Genomic DNA, 19,636 nt, shown 5'->3' with positions numbered 1-19,636 from the left:
AATTGCCCCCGGTTTGTGGGAGTGGTTGAGAGAATGGGATAACGTAGAACTAGTGTGAACAGGATGATTGATGGTTGCTGTGGACTTGGTGGGTGGAAGGGCTTGTTTCCATTCTGTATCTTTCCTTTCCTTCCTTTTAGTTTGCATATGCACGGAGCAAGAATAACCATGGCGCATGAAAACACGGGCTTATTGAGTCACGGCAAACAGGAAGTGACAGAGAGAGATGTGGCGGGGACCAATCACGTGAGTGAATGCGGACACCGAACAAGTGGCGCAAGGGCGACCCGCTCTGAGTGGACACTGATGTTGATGGTCTGTGTGATAGACAGGCAAGCACGTGTGCATGTTCCCGGCTGGTGAGGGGTCATGGCGCCTGCGTTCACAACATGGTTCATCCCTCCCCCCATAGGAGGGGATTGCAGCGAGAAAAAACAAACAAAATCAATTCAATTGGACATAGAAAGACAGTGAAATGACTCCCGCTTTTATACGGCCTGCTACCAGTCGACCATCCGACGCAGGGGAGCATCTTCTATCTCGGTGTCTTCTTGATCACCTGCTGAAGAGGTCTGTACACATGGAAGCCCTTCATCACATGGTGTTGTATCTGTTGTTTCACCTGCTTGAACGATGGCTTCGTCCGCCAGGGTCTCTTCCCTGGGTGTTTCATCTGTTCTCTGGCGTAGATGTCGCCTGACAACTCTCCGTCTGAGAGTTCTAGTTCAGCCACTTGACTGTTACAATGTCGGACAACGGCTGATTGCCAGCTTTCTTTGTGTGCGAGTCGAGTGTAGACTTTGTCCTCAGTGCTAAATGTTTGCAGCCTGGTGTGGGTCTCATGGTTCTGCTTCATGGCCTCTTGTTTTTTGCATATATATGTTTCTGGATGGTCGGCTGTAGAAGCTCGAATCTGGTACATGAAGGACGTTTGAACATTAATTCAGCTGGGGATGTGCCCGCTAATTCATTTGGAATGGACCGATAATGGAAAAGGAAACAATTTAATTTTGCCATCAAGTCACCTTGCTTTCGTTTCATGAGGCCTCGTCTCACCGTTTGCACTGCATGCTCAACAAGACCATTTGATGCTGCGTGATGCATCAAGAACAGGACAAGGGGTCCAGAACAAGGGGTCACAGTTTAAGGATAAAGGGGAAATCTTTTAGAACTGAGATGAGAAAAACATTTTTTACACAGAGTGGTGAATCTCTGGAATTCTCTGCCACAGAATGTAGTTGAGGCCAGTTCATTGGCTATATTTAAGAGGGAGTTAGATGTGGCCCTTGTGGCTAAAGGGATCAGGAGGTATGGAGAGAAGGCAGGTACGGGATACTGAGTTGGATGATCAGCCATGATCATATTGAATGGCGGTGCAGGCTCAAAGGGCCGAATGGCCTACTCCTGCACCTATTTTCTATGTTTCTATGTGATAAGGTGCTGTTGTCATATACCCATGGTGGTATTTACTATTCTGGCTAATACCATTCTTCTCCACAAATTCCTTGAATTCTGTGCTGTTGTCAGATACAATCATTTCCGGAATGCCAAATGTAGCAAAGACTGATCGTAATTTAGATACAGTAGCTGCCGAAGTACACGACATATGAGTAGGTAGCGCCTCTATCCACTTCGAATGGGCATCAACAATACCTAGAAACATGTGTCCCCAAAACAGTGCAAAATAAGGAGAATCGGGCTATGCTCACGGTTTAAGGGGAACTTTGGGGGATGCATTCTGCATTAGCTGACAAATGGAACAAGTGCGTACCATATTCTCAATATCTCTATCAATTTTAGGCCACCACACGTAGCTTCTCGCCAGTCCCTTCATTCTAACACCAGGATGAGCATCGTGCAAGTCACGGAGTATGCGCCTGTTGCCTTGAGGGGGAACAATTATCATAATAGACAGCCATTCAGACAGTTTAGTTTAAGTCGATGGCTCGTAAATGGTTGAAACTCAGGTGAAGGGCTGTCGGGCCCACCAACCTGTAGAGCCCCTTTAACCTGGAACTGAGGGCTGCTTTTATTTGTTCGAATGCTCTCTGCTCGGCTTTTGGCAATACCCAGTGTTGGTCCTTCTGGAGTAATCGGTACAAGGGCTTCAACACTGTAGCCAACTGTTTTATGAACCGGTTGTAATGCATAACTAGCCCAAGGAAAGAGCGCAACTGTGCAACGTTCTGTGGGCGTGCGGCCTCTTTTACAGCTTTGATATTGTGGTCCTGAGGATGGACACCTATCTTTGAGTATTTGAGTATAGGAGCAGGGAGGTTCTACTGCAGTTGTACAGGGTCTTGGTGAGACCACACCTGGAGTATTGCGTACAGTTTTGGTCTCCAAATCTGAGGAAGGACATTATTGCCATAGAGGGAGTGCAGAGAAGGTTCACCAGACTGATTCCTGGGATGTCAGGACTGTCTTATGAAGAAAGACTGGATAGACTTGGTTTATACTCTCTAGAATTTAGGAGATTGAGAGGGGATCTTATAGAAACTTACAAAATTCTTAAGGGGTTGGACAGGCTAGATGCAGGAAGATTGCTCCTGATGTTGGGGAAGTCCAGGACAAGGGGTCACAGCTTAAGGATAAGGGGGAAATCCTTTAAAACCGAGATGAGAACTTTTTTCACACAGAGAGTGGTGAATCTCTGGAACTCCCTGCCACAGAGGGTAGTCGAGGCCAGTTCATTGGCTATATTTAAGAGGGAGTTAGATGTGGCCCTTGTGGCTAAGGGGATCAGAGGGTATGGAGAGAAGGCAGGTACGGGATACTGAGTTGGATGATCAGCCATGATCATATTGAATGGCGGTGCAGGCTCGAAGGGCCGAATGGCCTACTCCTGCACCTAATTTCTATGTTTCTATGTTTATCAACTGGCTGTCTATTATGGTTATCAACTCTATTGCCAAGGTAATCGACTGAGTCAGTCAGAAATGTGCACTTTTCACTTTAGTGTAAAGCCAGCTTCCTTTAGGCGAGAAAGTACCCTGACCAGTGTTTCAAGATGGTGTGCCTCTGACGTACTGGTTACTTATATGTCATCAAGGTAAGCACACACATAAGGAACATCCTTAACTAGGTTATCAATAAGGCACTGGAATATACCAGGGGCAGAACTCACTCCAAATGGTAACCGCATGTAGCAAAATAGTATGTTGATTGTTGTAATGTCCCAAGACTCTTTATCCAGCGTGACTTGATGATAGACATGCTTCAGGTCTAATGTTGAGAACTGCTGTCCTCCTGAGAGGGATGCATATAGGTCTTCAATTCGTGGCAGGGGATGAATTTATAATGAAAAGCAAGGAAATGTCAGAACAGTTAAACAAGTACTTTGGTTCAGTCCTTATTAAGGAAGACACAAACAATCTCCTGGAAATACTAGGGGACCGAGGATCTAGTGAGAGGGAGGAACTGAAGGGAATCCACATTAGTCAGAAAATGGTGTTAGGTAAACAGTTTGGACTGAAGGTAGATAAATCCCCAGAGCCAGATGGTCTGCATTCCAGAGTATCCCAGAGGTGGCCCTAGAAATCGTGGATGCATTGGATATCATTTTCCAATGTTCTCTTGACTCTGGATCAGTTCCTGTGGACTGAAGGGTAGCCAATGTACCTTCACTTTTTAAGAAAAGAGGGAGAGAGAAGACGAGGAATTATAGACCAGTTAGCCTTACATCAGTCTTGGGGAAGATGCTGGAGTCCATTATTAAAGATGTTATAGCATCGCATTTGGAAAGCAGTGATGGGATCGGTCAAAGTCCGCATGGATTTACGAAGGGGAAATCATGCTTGACTAATCTTTTGGAATTTTTTGAGGATGTAACAAGTAGAATGGATAAGGGAGAGCCAGTAAATAAGGTGTGTCTGGACTTTCAAAAAGTCTTTGACAAGGCCCCACACAAGAGTTTAGTGTGCAAAATCTGAGCACATGGCATTGGGGGTAGGGTATTGACATGGATAGAGAACTTTTCAGAATGGCAGGCAGTGACTAGTGGGGTGCCGCAAGGCTCGGTGCTGGGACCCCAGTTGTTTACAATATATATTAACGATTTAGATGAGGGAATTAAATGTAACATCTCTAAGTTTGCGGATGACATAAAACTGGGTGGAAGTGTGAGCTGCGAGCAGGATGCTTTGAGGCTGTAGGGTGACTTGGATAGGTTGGGTGAGTGGGCAGGAGCATGGCAGATACAGTATAATGTGGATAAATGTGAGGTTATCCATTTTGGTAGCAAGAACAGGAAGGTAGATTATTATCTGAATGGTGTCAGAATACTGGTCTCAGAATAATCATGTCAGAATTCTGGTCATCGGGTGGCGCCGCGCGCGGCAGCCTCGCCAACAATTTGTCCGTCCTTTCAGCCTTTTTGTTGTTTTTAGTCTGTCTAAAAGTATGTTTTTGGAGGTTTCTTAGTCTTTTTTATGTGGAGGTGGGAGGGGGAAGAGTGGAAACCATTTCCCAGTCACTACCCGGTCAAGGATGCGTCTTTTCTCCGAGTCATATCTCCGCTCCCTCCTTGCAGCCAACCAACTGGATTGGCACGCCCTTTCCTGCCGGAGACCAGCCAGAGCTTTGGCAGTGGCACAATACTGAATTCCATCGAGGAGTAGGCAATGCCTTACCGGGGATCGCTGTGTTGGAGCTCCAGAGTGTTGGGCCTGCTGATTAACACCGTGGAGCTGTCGTTTGCGGAGCTTCCAGCCACGGGCGGCACTGACTTTAACGTCAGGGAGTCCTGGGATCCTTTGCCGAGGGTGACCAGTGTTGAATCTCCACCCAGCTTGGCCTGTGGACTTCGGGAGCCACGGTCTCCGGTAGGAAGTGGCTGATTCAGAAACTCCAAGCCGCTGAGTGTGTTCTTCCATTCCGATGTCAGAGTTCCATCATCCCAGCGAGAGGGCCTGAACATCGGGCCGCCGTAGCGGCGACTGTGGAGGCCCCAACCACGGGTAAACAATGAGGAAGATGACGGAACTTTATTGCCTTCCCTCACAGTGGGAAACGTTGATGTTAAACTCTATTGTGTATTGTGCTCTTTTTTCTTTGTATGGTATGATAACTCAAATCTCACTGTACCAATTGGTGCATGTGACAATAAATGTAACTTGAACTTAAATAGGAGAAGGAGAGGTGCAACGAGACCTGGGTGTGCTTGTACATCAGTCACTGAAAGTAAGCATGCAGGTACAGAAGGCAGTGAAGAAATCCAATGGCATGCTGGCCTTCATTGCGAGAGGATTTCAGTTTGTGAGCAAGGAGGTCCTACTGTAGTTGTACAGAGCCCTGGTAAGACCTAACCTGGTGTATTGTGTGCAACGTTGGTGTTCTAATATGAGGAAGGCCATTATTGCTTTTGAGGGAGTGCAGCGTAGGATCACTAGGTTAATTCCCGGGATGGTGGGACTGTCATATAATGAAAGAATGGGTCGACTGGGCTTGTATTTGCTGGAATTTAGGATGAGAGGGGATCTTATGGAAATATATTCAATTCTTAGAGGATAGGGTAGATGCAGGAACAATGTTCCCGATATTGGGGGAGTCCAGAACCAGGGATCACAGTTTAAGAATAAGAGGATGGCCATTTAGGACTGAGATGAGGAAAACCCTTTCAACCTGAGAGTTGTGAATCTGTGGAATTATCTGCCACAGAAGGCAGTGGAGGCCAATTCACTGGATGTTTTCAAGAGAGAGTTAGATTTAGCACTTCGGGCTAAGGGAATCAAGGGATATGGGGAAATAGCCGGAACAGGGTACTGATTTTGAATGATCAGCCATGAATGGTGGTGCTGGCTCGAAGTACCTATTTTTTGTGTTCATCCAATTTCTATCCGATTGTTGGCCTCCCCTGATCACATGCACTGGTAAATGGAACAAGTCGCCATGATGAGCAACTTCTGCCATAAAAACTACAAGTACATCGATACTATCTCCGGTGTAGCTGCAGAAGACCGAGTCTGGGCGCTGTAATTTTGGTATTTGGCGTAACGACAACTCACCTATCAAACTGATGGCTGAACCTGTATCCAGTTCAAACCTCATGGGCTGGTTGTGTACTGTCAGCGTCACCATGTATGGAGGCTGGCTCTGACTTTTCTTCCCATGTGTTTTGAAAATGGTCCCAACGTCTATGTAATGGTCGTCTACTCATGTGGAGTTGTGAGTCTAAGTTTGCCGTTTCCCTCTGGCACGTTGCTTTGCAAAACATACCTTCTCGATGTGTCCTACCTTCCGACAGATCCTGCAAACTGTGTTTTTGTGCTTGCAGTCGGACACCTGTATGTGACTTTCACTGCAGCTACGACCATGTCAACCTTTGTGAAGGTTGACGTGGTCGTAGCTGTGAGTCATGGGTTGGTTGGCGTTGGCAAACATTGACGTCTTTGGGAGGCGGTTCTCGATCCCATATTGCTTGAATCAGCGGTGAATGATTAGATTGAAGCTGGGTAAGACCCTTCCCCATTGCTTCCCTATAACAAGCAGTGGAGCAGGCGTTGTCCCAGTACAAATCATGCTTTTCAGACTCAGACAAATGGCTCTCGTGTGTTTTTTTGTCACCGGTCCCGATAATCAACGCCTGCATGAATATTGTTTCTTCGAACTTGTTTGTCTGGATATCTTTATGCTTGCATTCTAATACAGCCATAGTTAGTCTCTTAATAAAATCGTTGATGTTCTTTTCTGGAGCCTGTCGCTGCTGCGAGATTTGGAAGCACGCCGTAAAAACATTGTCTTGCCCCCCCCAATCGTTATTGAGAGATGCAAATATGCTGGTCAAATCTGATTCACCTTGTAAGTGTAGTGCATCAAAGTATTTTTGACTGAGTTGACCCAAGTGTATGTGAAGCAGCTTGAGTTTTGTCGCTTTCCTCCAGTTTCGCCGTTGGTGTCAAAATTGGTAGATGTTGGGCGTAATCCTGGAAGGTTTTCTTCCATTGCAGCCAGGTTTCGGACGTTGTTAGCATTAGCTGCAGCCCAGAATGGAGAGGGTGCTGGAATCCTCGTCGCCAAATGTTATGTATGCGCAGAGCAAGAACGACCATGGTGCATGAAAACACGGGTTTATTGAGTCACGGCAAACAGGAAGTGTCGGAGCGATATGTGGCGGGAACCCAATCACGTGAGAGAGAGCGGACACTGAACAAGTTGCGCGAGGGAAACCAGCACTGATTGGACACTGATGTTGATGGACTGTGTGATGGACAAACATGCATGTGTGCACATTCTTAGTTGGTGAGGGGTTGTGGTGCCGGCATTCTCAACATGGTTCACCTTTCCATTCCATAATTGAAATAAATGTAAAGAAATACAACTTTATTTTTGATAATTATTGGCCACATATTGGGTTATTAATTGACTGCTTGAAATGAGGAAATGAAAGCATTTGACTTTCTGTGTGTGTCGCTTCAGAGTCTCTATCTGTCTTTGTAAAATGTACAACACAAGGGTTAGTAAAAACTTTCTAAGGTTGGTTAATACCGCAAGTTAGGTGGAAATTTATAGCTGAATATTTGAGTGAATTATGTATTCCGGCTATATTTTTTACACTAATGTTATAAAATGCTTAAAATTAATCCAGCTGACCCATTGATATCTTCCCCTTTCCCCTCTCACACAGTACCAACATCACCCAATATTTCTCCTTTCTTTAATTATTAAACAGATGAAGACTAAATAAACATTAACCTTGTAGTATTGGCACAGCTTTCCACACTGCGACAGGACCAAGGCTGGCAAACTGCCCGAAGGAAGTTTCCAAGAAAAACATTGGCATTGCAATAAGTGCCAGCATGACTGTGTAGGGAATGAGAAATGCTCCTGGAAAACAGGGGAAGGGAAAGGTGAATTAACCTGTACAGCGCATTCAAGCAAGAGCAGACACATGAAATTGTCTGTCTCCAACGTGACCCCGCCACTCGCCACATCTTCCCATCTCCCCCAATGTCTGCCTTCCGCAAAGACCGCTCCCTCCGCAACTCCCTTGTCAATTCTTCCCTTCCCTCCCATACCACCCCCTCCCCGGGCACTTTCCGTTGCAACCGCAAGAAATGCAACACCTGTCCCTTTACCTCCCCCCTCGACTCCATTCAAGGACCCAAGCAGTCGTTCCAGGTGCGAGAGGTTCACCTGTATCTCCTCCAACCTCATTTACTGCATCCGCTGCTCTAGATGTCAGCTGATCTACATCGGTGAGACTAAGCGGAGGTTGGGCGATCGTTTCGCCGAACACCTCCGCTCGGTCCGCAAGAACCTACCTGACTCAGCACTTCAACGCCCCCTCCCAGTTGGCTCAGCACTTCAACTCCCCCTCCCATTCCCAATCCGACCTCTCTGTCCTGGGTCTCCTCCATTGCCAGAGTGAGCATCACCGGAAATTGGAGGAACAGCACCTCATATTCCGCTTGGGGAGCTTGCATCCGGCGGGCATGAACATTGAATTCTCCCAATTTAGTTAGCCCTTGCTGTCCCCTCCCCTTCCTTAGCCCTCGAGCTGTCTCCTCCCATCCCCCAGCCCTCGGGCTCCTCCTCCTCCTTTTTCCAACCTTTCTTCTCCCTGCCACCCCCTATCAGTCTGAAGAAGGGTTTCGGCCCGAAACGTTACCTATTTCCTTCGCTCCATAGATGCTGCTGCACCCGCTGAGTTTCTCCAGCATTTTTGTGTACCTTCGATTTTCCAGCATCTGCAGTTCCTTATTGAACTGCAGATGCTGGATAGCACAGTGATGCAGCAGCTAGAGCTGCTACCTCACAGCGCCAGAGAACCCAGTTCGCCCCTGACCTCAAATGCTGTCGGTGTCCAGTTTGCACATTCTTCCTGTAACTGCATAGGTTTTCTCCGGATGCTCCAGTTTCCGCCCATGTCCCAAATACATGTGGGTTTGCAGGTTAATTGGCATCTAAATTGCCCGTAGCATGTAGAGAGTGGATGAGAAAGTGGAATAACATAGAACTAGTGTAAGCAGGTGATCAATGATCAGCATGGACGATGGGCTAAAGGCCTGCTTACATGCTGTATTTCTAAACAAACTTAAACTAAACTCAATGGGTTAGAATCTGAAGAAAGGGTGCAGACCCAAAATGTCACCTATCCATGTCCTCCAGAGATGCTCCTTAACCTGCTGAGTTACTCAGGCACATTTTCTTTCTCAAACCAGCAGCTGTAGTTCCATGTGTCTTCATTCTGTTAATATACACCATCAGTCCCTGCATTGCACTTTCCAATAGAGTCACAAATAGAACTGGGCACAAAATTAATGCTGCATTGTTTACTGCAGATCCATTATCATTGGTGACAGGGCCGGCCTTAAGCCGATTGGACCGATTACTCCCAATTGGGCCCCGCGCCTAAGGGGGGGCCTCGTGTTAATTTTCCATATTTCATACGGAAATACAAATTTGCTTTGTTAAATAAAGATGAATTAAAAAAATTTGCCATATGGATTTTTTTACAAAACGAACAAGGATAACAACCGCTGCACGGCCATCAGACACAAACGATTTGTTAACTACTACTGTTAGCACTTGTTAACAGCCAGTAGTTAACAAGTAGTTATACAATGTATCATCAATGCATCGATCCACATTCCTCAGTAAATGTAATTGTGTTTTGAACAAGTATTAATGACGCTGCGCTCCTTTGAATACAATTCACGCGTGTCATTAATACTTGTTCAAAACACAATTACATTTACTGAGGAATGTAGATCGTTGCATTGATGACACATTGAGAATTTCTTAAAACTCACCATCATGATTGAGGTATTCTTCTTGCCGAGCTTCTTCTTGGTGTGCATGTTAGTCATTCAATTTACCTACCGACCCACGTTGTGTCTCTCTGTCTTTCGCCATCTCCCTCCCTCTCTCTCTCTCTCTCTCTCTCTCTCGCGCTCTCTCTCCCCATCTCGTCTCTCTCTAGCTCTAGATTGGAGGGTAGCTAATGTAACCTCACTTTTTAAAAAGGGAGGGAGAGAGAAAATGGGGAATTACAGACCAATTAGTCTAACATCGGTAGTGGGGAAACTGCTAGGGTCAGTTATTAAAGATGGGATAGCAGCACATTTGGAAAGTGGTGAAATCATTGGACAAAGTCAGCATGGATTTACGAAAGGTAAATCATGTCTGACGAATCTTATAGAATTTTTCGAGGATGTAACTAGTAGAGTGGATAAGGGAGAACCAGTGGATGTGTTATATCCGGACTTTCAGAAGGCTTTCGACAAGGTCGCACATAAGAGATTAGTATACAAACTTAAAGTACACAGTATTGGGGGTTCAGTATTGATGTGGATAGAGAACTGGCTGGCAGACAGGAAGCAAAGAGTAGGAGTAAACTGGTCCTTTTCACAATAGCAGGCAGTGACTAGTGGGGTACCGCAAGGCTCAGTGCTGGGACCCCAGCTATTTACAATATATATTAATGATTTGGACGAGGGAATTGAATGCAACATCTCCAAGTTTGCGGATGACACAAAGCTGGGGGGCAGTGTTAGCTGTGAGGAGGATGCTAGGAGGCTGCAAGGTGACTTGGATAGGCTGGGTGAGTGCATGGCAGATGCAGTATAATGTGGATAAATGTGAGGTTATCCACTTTGGTGGCAAAAACAGGAAAGTAGACTATTATCTGAATGGTGGCCGATCAGGAAAAGGGGAGATGCAACGAGACCTGGGTGTCATGGTACACCAGTCATTGAAAGTAGGCATGCAGGTGCAGCAGGCAGTGAAGAAAGCGAATGGTATATTAGCATTCATAGCAAAAGGATTTGAGTATAGGAGCAGGGAGGTTCTGATGCAGTTGTACAGGGTCTTGGTGAGACCACAACTGGAGTATTGCGTACAGTTTTGGTCTCCTAATCTGAGGAAAGACATTCTTGCCGTAGTCTTGCCGTACAGAGAAGGTTCGCAAGACTAATTCCTGGGATGTCAGGACTTTCATATGAAGAAAGACTGGATAGACTCGGCTTGTACTCGCTAGAATTTAGAAGATTGAGGGGTGATCTTTTAGAAACTTACAAAATTCTTAAGGGGTTGGACAGGCTAGATGCAGGAAGATTGTTCCCGATGTTGGGGAAGTCCAGAATAAGGGGTCACAGTTTAAGGATAAGGGAAAAAACCTTTTAGGACCGAGATGAGAAAAACTTTTTTCACACAGAGAGTGATGAATCTCTGGAATTTTACTTCGGAGTCACGTGAGTGACTACGTGAAGAACCCCGCTAGGACGCATGCGTGTCATATCGCTACACGCATTGCAACGAGTCACAGCAGGGGGAAGGACGTTCCCCTTAAGCGGCAGAATCAAAAAGCCGACAACAGCAGGTAAGGAGACTCTGCGTTTTTCCAACTTACCTTGCAGGTGGAAAAATGGACAGAGCGACTAGAAGGAAGGCTGCGAAAAAGCTGGAGGGGGAGAACCGCGGAGTTGCGGGCAGCCAGCAGCAACAGCAGCAGCCGACGGCACGTCAATCTCTCGAAATGGGAACAGCTGTGCCCGACTTCGCTCCCGTACCGGCCAAATCCACTCCTCAGCCGGGCGGGAAAGCGAAGCAAAAGACGGATCGAATGCCAGGCTCAGATGAGTCTGACTTTGAGCAACCGCGAGCGGCCAGTGCCCATGAGCACCGGGGCCGGTTGGAGCGGTTGCAGGATGACGAGCAGCCGCGAGCGGCCAGTGCCCGTGAGCATTGGAGCCGTTTGGAGCGGCTGCAGGACGAGGAACAGCTGCGAGCGGCTAGTGCCCGTGAGCATGGGGCCGGTTGGAGCGGTTGCAGGATGACGAGCATCCGCGAGCGGCCAGTGTCCGTGAGCATTGGAGCCGGTTGGAGCGGCTGCAGGAATTGGAGCAGCCGCGAGTGGCCTATGCCCGAGAGCATAAGAGCCAGTTGGAGCGGCTGCTGGAGGAAATACTCCAAAGTGGCAGACTCCGGGAGATAGAGGCTATCCACAGTGGGCAATCAATAAGCCCCACAGCAGTACCCCTTGTGGGGCTGCATAGTGTCTCTTCCTCATCAGAGGAGAACACGGAGGATCAATTCTGGGCTGACCCTGAACAGGGAACAACATACCCCCAGTAAGCCTGGGGTGAAAGAAGACATGCTGGACATGGTGACCCAGTTTTTGCAACCAGACCAAACTGGGCAAGACCTGGAGCCGAAGATAGCAGCTAGCATTGATTATATGTCGTTTAATCAACTACAGGCACTGGCTCTATCAGACACCATGGCACGGCATTTTACCTCCAGGGAACTGCAAGTCATTAAATGTTCCCAGTGTAAACCAGTGCATCTGGAAACATGTGGGGACAGCAATTCGAACCAGTGATTTAAAAATTCAAAAAGTCCTAAAAGTCTTAACGGCAGGAATAACAGCTTTTGCCCGCACTTTGAAGGAGCAAAACATGACCCAAGAACACCAGGATGCACTGGCTTTACTGTGCAACTCACAGTATGAGTTGAACAACATTAGAAAAAGTGCAATCCAACCAGCATTAGACCCCAAATTTGCCGGCCTCTGTAAACCAGGAACCTCCAAACCGCCAATTCTATTGTTTGGAGGGGATTTACCTAAACAAGTCAAGGAACTTGATGAAGAGGCGAAAACACTGGGGCTCATAAAAGCAGCAACCAAAACCTACTACGGCCAAAAATATCAACCCTACGGACCCCCCAGATGGTCAACACAAATCGGAGCAAGCGCGAAAACCAGGAGCACCCAACAGCGGTCTTTTTTAGGCCATGGCCCAGACCGACCACCCTGGAAAATGCGCAAGCCTTCAACCCAACAACAGACCCAAACAATGGCGCCTCAACGTCCACGGAGGATGCCGAAGAAATAACACACCTACCACTGGTAACCATGGAGGTAGGTGGGTCTGGTTCCTTAAAAATTAAAGGGAGCACGAAAGTTGGTGGGAGGTTACGATTTAATTGGATGCATGGAATAAGATAACTTCAGACACTTACATTCTAAGCAGTATCCAGGGTTATACCATAGAATTTATATTAAAACATAACCCACCAGTACAGCATGTACCGAACCGAATGTTCGTGCTCTCAGGCATAGAAAAATCTAAAGCACATGCTGAACTACTATGACTATATAAAAAAGGAGTAATTGAACACACCCAACACGAATCACAGGAATCCGTGTCCAATATCTTTATAAAAAACAAGAAAGATGGTGGTTGCCGCTCATCATCGATTTGACAACTTTAAATATCTTTGTACAATATATTCATTTCAAAATGGAAACCTTTGTTACTGCTAAGCAATTAGTTTCCGAAGGCTACTATATGGCAAGCATCGATTTAAAAGATGCTTACTATACAGTACCCATAAGAGGTGACCACAGATGTTATTTAAAATTCAACTGGATGGGACAGCGCTGGCAATACAGGGCACTACCAAATGGTCTAACTTCAGCCCCCAGGTTATTCACAAAAATTTTGAAACCAGCCCTGGCGTTACTGCGAAAACAAAAACATGGTAATGGCATATCTGGATGACATATTTATTGTTGGCAAAACTTTGGAATTGGCTAAACTAGCAGTAACAGCCACGCAACAATTGTTTGAAGAACTGGGATTCATCATCCATCCAGTTAAGTCTAAATTAACGCCTTCAACAAAAATGGATTACCTGGGGTTCACCATTAACTCAGTTCTCATGTCAGTGACGTTGCCGAAAGAAAAGGTTACAGCCTTAAAAGAGGCTTGCAGCGAAATCATTGACATCACCAAACCATCCATTAGACTGGTAGCCAGAATTATTGCGAAAATCGTGGTCGCATTTCCAGCCACACAATTCAGACCTTTACACTATCGAAATTTACAGAGAGCTAAAATAAGAGCACTCAAAATTAATGGTGGCCATTTTGACAGACCAATGAAGCTACCTACAGAGGCCATAATAGAACTAAAATGGTGGGAACACAACATCAAGTATTGTTCCAACCCAATAATTATCAGCAACCCATCTATGGTACTGCAAACTGATACCAGTGCACTTGGTTGGGGAGCCACCAATTCCATCTCGAGCTGTGGAGGGAGATGGAATGCACAGGAGGCATCATTATTAAAAGCACGGGGTGTAAACTACCTGGAAATGTTAAGTGCATTCCATGGCCTTAAGTCATATTGTTCTGGGATAAATCACCAGCATGTTAGTCTACAAATTGACAACACCACCGTGGTAGCATATATTAACCATATGGGTGGAAATAAATCGACATCATGTGACAATCTGGCCAACACAATTTGGCAATGGTGTATCCAGAGGAATATTTGGATATCAGCTACCTACTTACCAGGTAAACTAAATTTAGTGCCAGACACCAGGTCACGCAAAGTCAATGAAAATACTGAATGAATGTTGGATAAAAATGTATTTGCTGAAATTACAGCACGGTATGGAACACCAGATATCGATCTTTTCGCATCCAGGCTAAATCACCAGTTACCAAGTTATGTTTCATGGTAACCAGACCCTGGGGCAGCAGCTACAGATGCATTTTTGCTGCATTGGGGGAAATTGTTTATTTATGCATTCCCTCCTTTCTTCCTCATCAGTCGGGTATTAAGGAAAATACAACAAGACTCTGCGTCTGGTATTCTTATAGTACCCAATTGGCCTACTCAACCATGGTTCCCGGTGATACTAGACATGGCATTAGAACCGTGCATCACCATTCAACATAGACCAAATTTACTGGTCCATCCAGTAACACAGGAAAGTCACCCCTGTCATACACATACCAACTTATTAATTTGTAGAGTCTAAAAGCGCCTCTACAACACCTGGGACTGACGGACCGAACAATGGACATGATTGCATCGGCCCACAGACAGTCCACCAAAAAACAGTACTTGGTGCACATCAAGAAATGGGGGAAGTACTGTCACGACAATAACCTCAACCACAGATCAAACAACATTCCGTCTGTTCTGGAATTTCTGGCCAGCCTTCACTACGATGAGGGGCTCAGCTACAGTGCCATCAACTGCGCCAGAAGTGCTCTGTCAAACTACCTGTGGCAAGGAACAGAGCGGCATTCTGTAGGGACACACCCCCTGGTAACCAAACTCATGAGGGGCATTTTCAATACGAATCCCCCAAGAACCAGGTACACCCAAATTTGGGACGTGAGCATTGTATTGACCATGTTGAGAAACTGGTCTCCACCTACAGCTCTGTCCCTACAGAAACTATGAAAATGGTCATGCTGATAGCTTTGGTCACGGCACAAAGGGTCCAGTCGCTACAAAAACTAAGGCTGGACAACTTGACTATTTCATCTGGGAATTTGACTTTTCATATCCATGACTTAATTAAACAGAACAGACAGGGAACAGCAGGGCAAAAAATAGAATTCAGGGCCTACCCGACGGATGATCGCCTCTGTATAGTAACTCACTTACTATTATACATGGAACAGACAAGAATCATCAGAGGGAAAGAAATGGCACTGTTAATTAGCCACAAACAGCCACATAAAAAAGTAACAGCCCAGACCATCTCACGATGGCTAAAACAGGTCCTAATAAAGGCAGGAGTAGATACTAATGTTTTTAAATCTCACTCCACCAGGGCTGCAGCCACATCAGCAGCAATACAGTTGGATGTTCCTATGGACCAAATCCTCAAGACTGCAGGATGGTCAACGGAAAGAACGTTCCAACGATTTTATCATAAACCGGTCATAGAACCTGGAACATTTGCAGAAACACTTTTAAGTTCTGTAATATGATTTCACCCATAAATAGGGGCTATGATTTGGATTTAATAAAACATTTTCGTTGTTTCAATATCGTATTGATATCTAATGATGTTAACACTATTCTCCCCACAATCAAGGCAGAAGTGAGGCATGGACTTTTTCCACGGCATGAAATCACAGAGCTTTAAAGTCTTCACGTAGTCACTCACGTGACTCCGAAGTAAAATAGTAAGATTAAACGAGAACTTACCAGTTTGAAGTTTGATCTTTATTTTATGAGGAGTAACGTTGAGGGAATACATGCCCTCTGCTCCCACCCTTGATCATATACTCAACTGGTATCTCTTCTCTAATCTTACTATGTTTAGTCATTATAGTTACCTGTGATTCCACACCGCTGCTTTGAAGAATGACACGCATGCATCCTAGCGGGGTTCTTCACGTATTCCCTCAACGTTACTCCTCATAAAATAAAGATCAAACTTCAAACTGGTAAGTTCTCGTTTAATCTTACTATTCTCTAGCACAGAAGGTAGTTGAGGCCAGCTCATTGGCTATATTTAAGAGTGAATTAGATGTGGTCCTTGTGGCTAAAGGGATCAGGGGGTATGGAGAGAAGGCAGGTACAGGATACTGAGTTGGATGATCAGCCATGATCATATTGAATGGCGGTATAGGCTCGAAGGGCTGAATGGCCTGCTCCTGCACCTATTTTCTGTTTACTCACGACACGTGCCTGAATATGACTAATTTATAATTATATAATTATATTTCTATGAAAATAGTTCCCAATTGGGCCCACGCACTTCCTAAGGCCAGCCCTGATTGGTGAACACACAATTGTACTCCCAACTGAAACTCCTCTACATAGATTTTGATTCTGGAATTGGAAGGACCCAACATGCATGAATAGATGACTATAGCATTAAATGCAGCATTCCCTGAGCTATGTTATAATTTTTGGATGAAACTACACTGATTTTGTTGAAACTTCATCCAGCTTCATCCAGTAGAACCCCAATCCAAGTATTTTCCTCAAAGCATGATCAGTGCACCAGATGGATTGGCTCTGGGATTCTCATTAATGAATTGAAATCCTTATAAGTTTAGAGATTCAGCGTGGAAACAGGCCCTTCAGCCAACCAAATCCATGCCGACCATCGATCACCCATTCCATGTTATCCCACTTTCTCATCCACTCCCCACACACCAGAAGCTATTATCAAAGGACAATTAACCAACAAAACTGCATTTCTTTGGAATGTGAGAGCTAACCGCAGCACCTGGAGAAAACCAACAGTCACAGGGAGAACAATGGATACTCTCTGTATGGTTTGTATGTTCTCCCTATGGACCACGTGAGTTTTCCACGGGTGTTCAGGTTTCCGCCTATATTCCAAAGACGTACAGGTTCGTAGGTTAATTGGCTTAGGTTGTAAATTGTCCTTTGTGTGTTGAAGGACCTGTTTCCGCACTGCATCTCTAAACTAAATGTGCAAACTCCATACAGACAGCACCCGTACTCAGGATCGAACCTGGGTTTCTGGCGTTGTGAGCTAGCAGCTCTACCGCTGGGCCTCTGTTCATCAGTAAATTTTTACCAATTGGCTTAATCACTGCCAACACACAGGAACTTTATCGTGGACGCAATGATAAAGACTGAGAGACTGTTGACAATCCACATCAATACTACTAGACTCCCGGAGATAGAAGATATATCCTGGTTCGCTCCTGTTTGTCATCTACATATTGCCCTTGTGATAAACCATCTAAATACATCCCTGGGAGCTGAACTTGCACACTTGGAGGCCCTTGCAGAGGTATTTGCATCATCTTTAGCCACAGCTGAAGCTCTGGAAGATTGAAGAAAGGACAGCAAGGACAAGCCACGGAACTACAGATGCCAACATTCTGACTGGATATTAAGGCATCAGGTTTGCTGATCTCTTGTGGTCAAGCCTCATTTGTGTTACCAAGATGGACAAGGATGGTAAAGAAGGCTTCTGGTACTTATCCATGTCTTCCAGAGATACTGCCTGACTTGCTGAGTTCTTCTAGCTCTTTGAGGGGTTTTTTGCCCTTCATCAGTCAGGGTATTGAGTATAAAAGTTGGGATAAGATGTTATAGTTGTACAAGATGTTGGTGAGGCAGTATTAGTAGTACTGTGTTCACTTTTGGTCACCCTACTGTTGGAAGGATGTAATTAAGCTGAAAAGAGTGCAGAAAAGATTTATGAGGTTGTTGCCAGGACTTGATAGACTGATGTATGCATGACTCCAGACCTTCAGGGCAATCATCATCCTCATTCTCGGAAACAAAACATTATAAACAACCAACAGTTCCAAGGTTCAGCAAAACGCAGTGCTAGTGTAACTCAGTGGGTCAGTCAGCATCTCTGGAGGACATGGATAGGTGATGTTTCAAGTCAGGATTCTTCTTCAAACTGATTGCAGTAGGGGAAAAATCTGGAAAAAATAGGTGAGGTGGAATGAAGCCTGGCAAGAGATAGGTGGATACAAGTGAAGGGTGGTTGGACAGTTCAGACATTCAGTTCATCATTCATTTCATCATTACAGTTTAACATTCAAATATTTATCTCAAACATTGAATTTTACATTGTTAAATCAATGCATTCTTTCCTTTATTATTATCTTTCCTTCGTGTGGATTGTGAAACATCTACAGTACCTCCTCCGTTCCTGTACGCCAGGTAAGGGAATCTCCAGACGTTGCCCAGACCCACAGCACAGCCGATCAATGAGAGCAGGTAGTCGGTCTTCGAGGACCAGTTGCCTCGTTCCACGTTCTCATCACTTTCACCCACGTGTTCACTGCTAGGGGAAACCTAAGGAAAGAGAGGGAATGACTGACAAAAGCTATACACAACCTAACTAGAACTCTGCAAAGAAGAGTTTTCACATACTTCAGAAAATCCAGCTTTCGAAAGAAACTGCAGATACTGAAATCTTGAGTAAAACACAAAGTGCTGGAGGAGCTCAGCAAGTCAGGCAGATCTGTTGAGAGGATAGCTAGGCGATGATTCAGGTTGAAAGCTGAAGAATGGTCCCAACCCAAACCTTCACCTATTCATTACCTCCACATATGCTGCCTGACCCGTTGAGTTCTTCCAGCTCTTTGTGTATTGTTGAATATTCAGCTCTTCTTTAATTGGCAGCTAATAGTTGGTATTTTGGTCCCTAAATTCCAGTGAGACATTCAAATTTGTAACAATTCAAATCTCCAAATCCACAGTATCCCTCAGGTCTTATATCAGTATATACTTATTTTGTTAAAAAAATACTCACTGTGTCGTCTGGAGGGTGTGTCTGATAGTCATTCTGTGAGAGACTAACTAACGGAATAGCTTGCTTGCTCATTTTTGGATATTAATGAAAAATGACTTCTATTTACTTGTGTCTTTCAACTGCTCTTAGCATCTGCTGAATAATCCTACCACCGTATATTTGCTAAAGGGTGCAAAGTACAACAAACTCTTCCATGGAAAGAAGCCAGTCTATTATGCAGTATATAATTTAAATGCTCTCTTTGCTCTGATTAGTTACATCCAAGGTCCCAGAGTACTTTGGCAAACAAATGGACAATATCTCCAATTGTATTATCTTTAGAATTCAGAGACCAAAGTACAGTTATTCTTTATCGATTGTTTTATTGACAAGGTAGAAGTAAAATTTGCAAACTGATGCAAAGAGCAGGGGAAGAGAACATTTACTTAACACATGGCTTACTTTCTCTAACAGCAGAAAGTTATTGCAATGACTCCAAAATATTTCCGCTGTCCAGTTAACATTTTTGAATGGATTTCACTCCACCCCAGTAGAAGTGGGACGGTGGAGCGTGCTAGAGTTTCTGCCTTACAGCGCCAGACACCTGGGTTTGATCCTCATGTTCTCACCGTGACCA

General features: G+C 45.1%; 1 protein-coding gene across 2 annotated transcripts in view; it reads right to left on the bottom strand.

The window, feature by feature from the left end:
* LOC116979246 (sodium- and chloride-dependent neutral and basic amino acid transporter B(0+)-like) overlaps positions 1-19,193 on the bottom strand; it is a 40,385-nt gene extending 21,192 nt beyond the window's left edge. Inside the window, exons 1-3 of one of the 2 annotated variants that reach the window (XR_004413654.1) lie at positions 19,021-19,193; positions 18,404-18,549; positions 7,693-7,824 (exon numbers count right to left, since the gene is read on the bottom strand). Coding sequence is in view for 1 of the 2 variants with exons in the window: in XM_033030846.1 (XP_032886737.1) it covers positions 7,693-7,824; positions 18,404-18,560; positions 19,021-19,092 (361 nt within the window). In the remaining variant the exon portion in view is untranslated. Of the gene's footprint in view, positions 1-7,692; positions 7,825-18,403; positions 18,561-19,020 lie in introns of both variants that reach the window. The other variant, XM_033030846.1, reaches the window with a different exon arrangement.
* Between the last annotated feature and the right edge of the window lie 443 nt (positions 19,194-19,636).

The sequence above is a fragment of the Amblyraja radiata genome, chromosome 12 (genome assembly GCF_010909765.2).
Source record: "Amblyraja radiata isolate CabotCenter1 chromosome 12, sAmbRad1.1.pri, whole genome shotgun sequence".
Lineage (NCBI taxonomy): Eukaryota > Metazoa > Chordata > Chondrichthyes > Rajiformes > Rajidae > Amblyraja > Amblyraja radiata.
The sequence above is the reverse complement of the archived record's forward strand: the minus strand, read 5'-3'. Positions and strand labels throughout refer to the sequence as shown.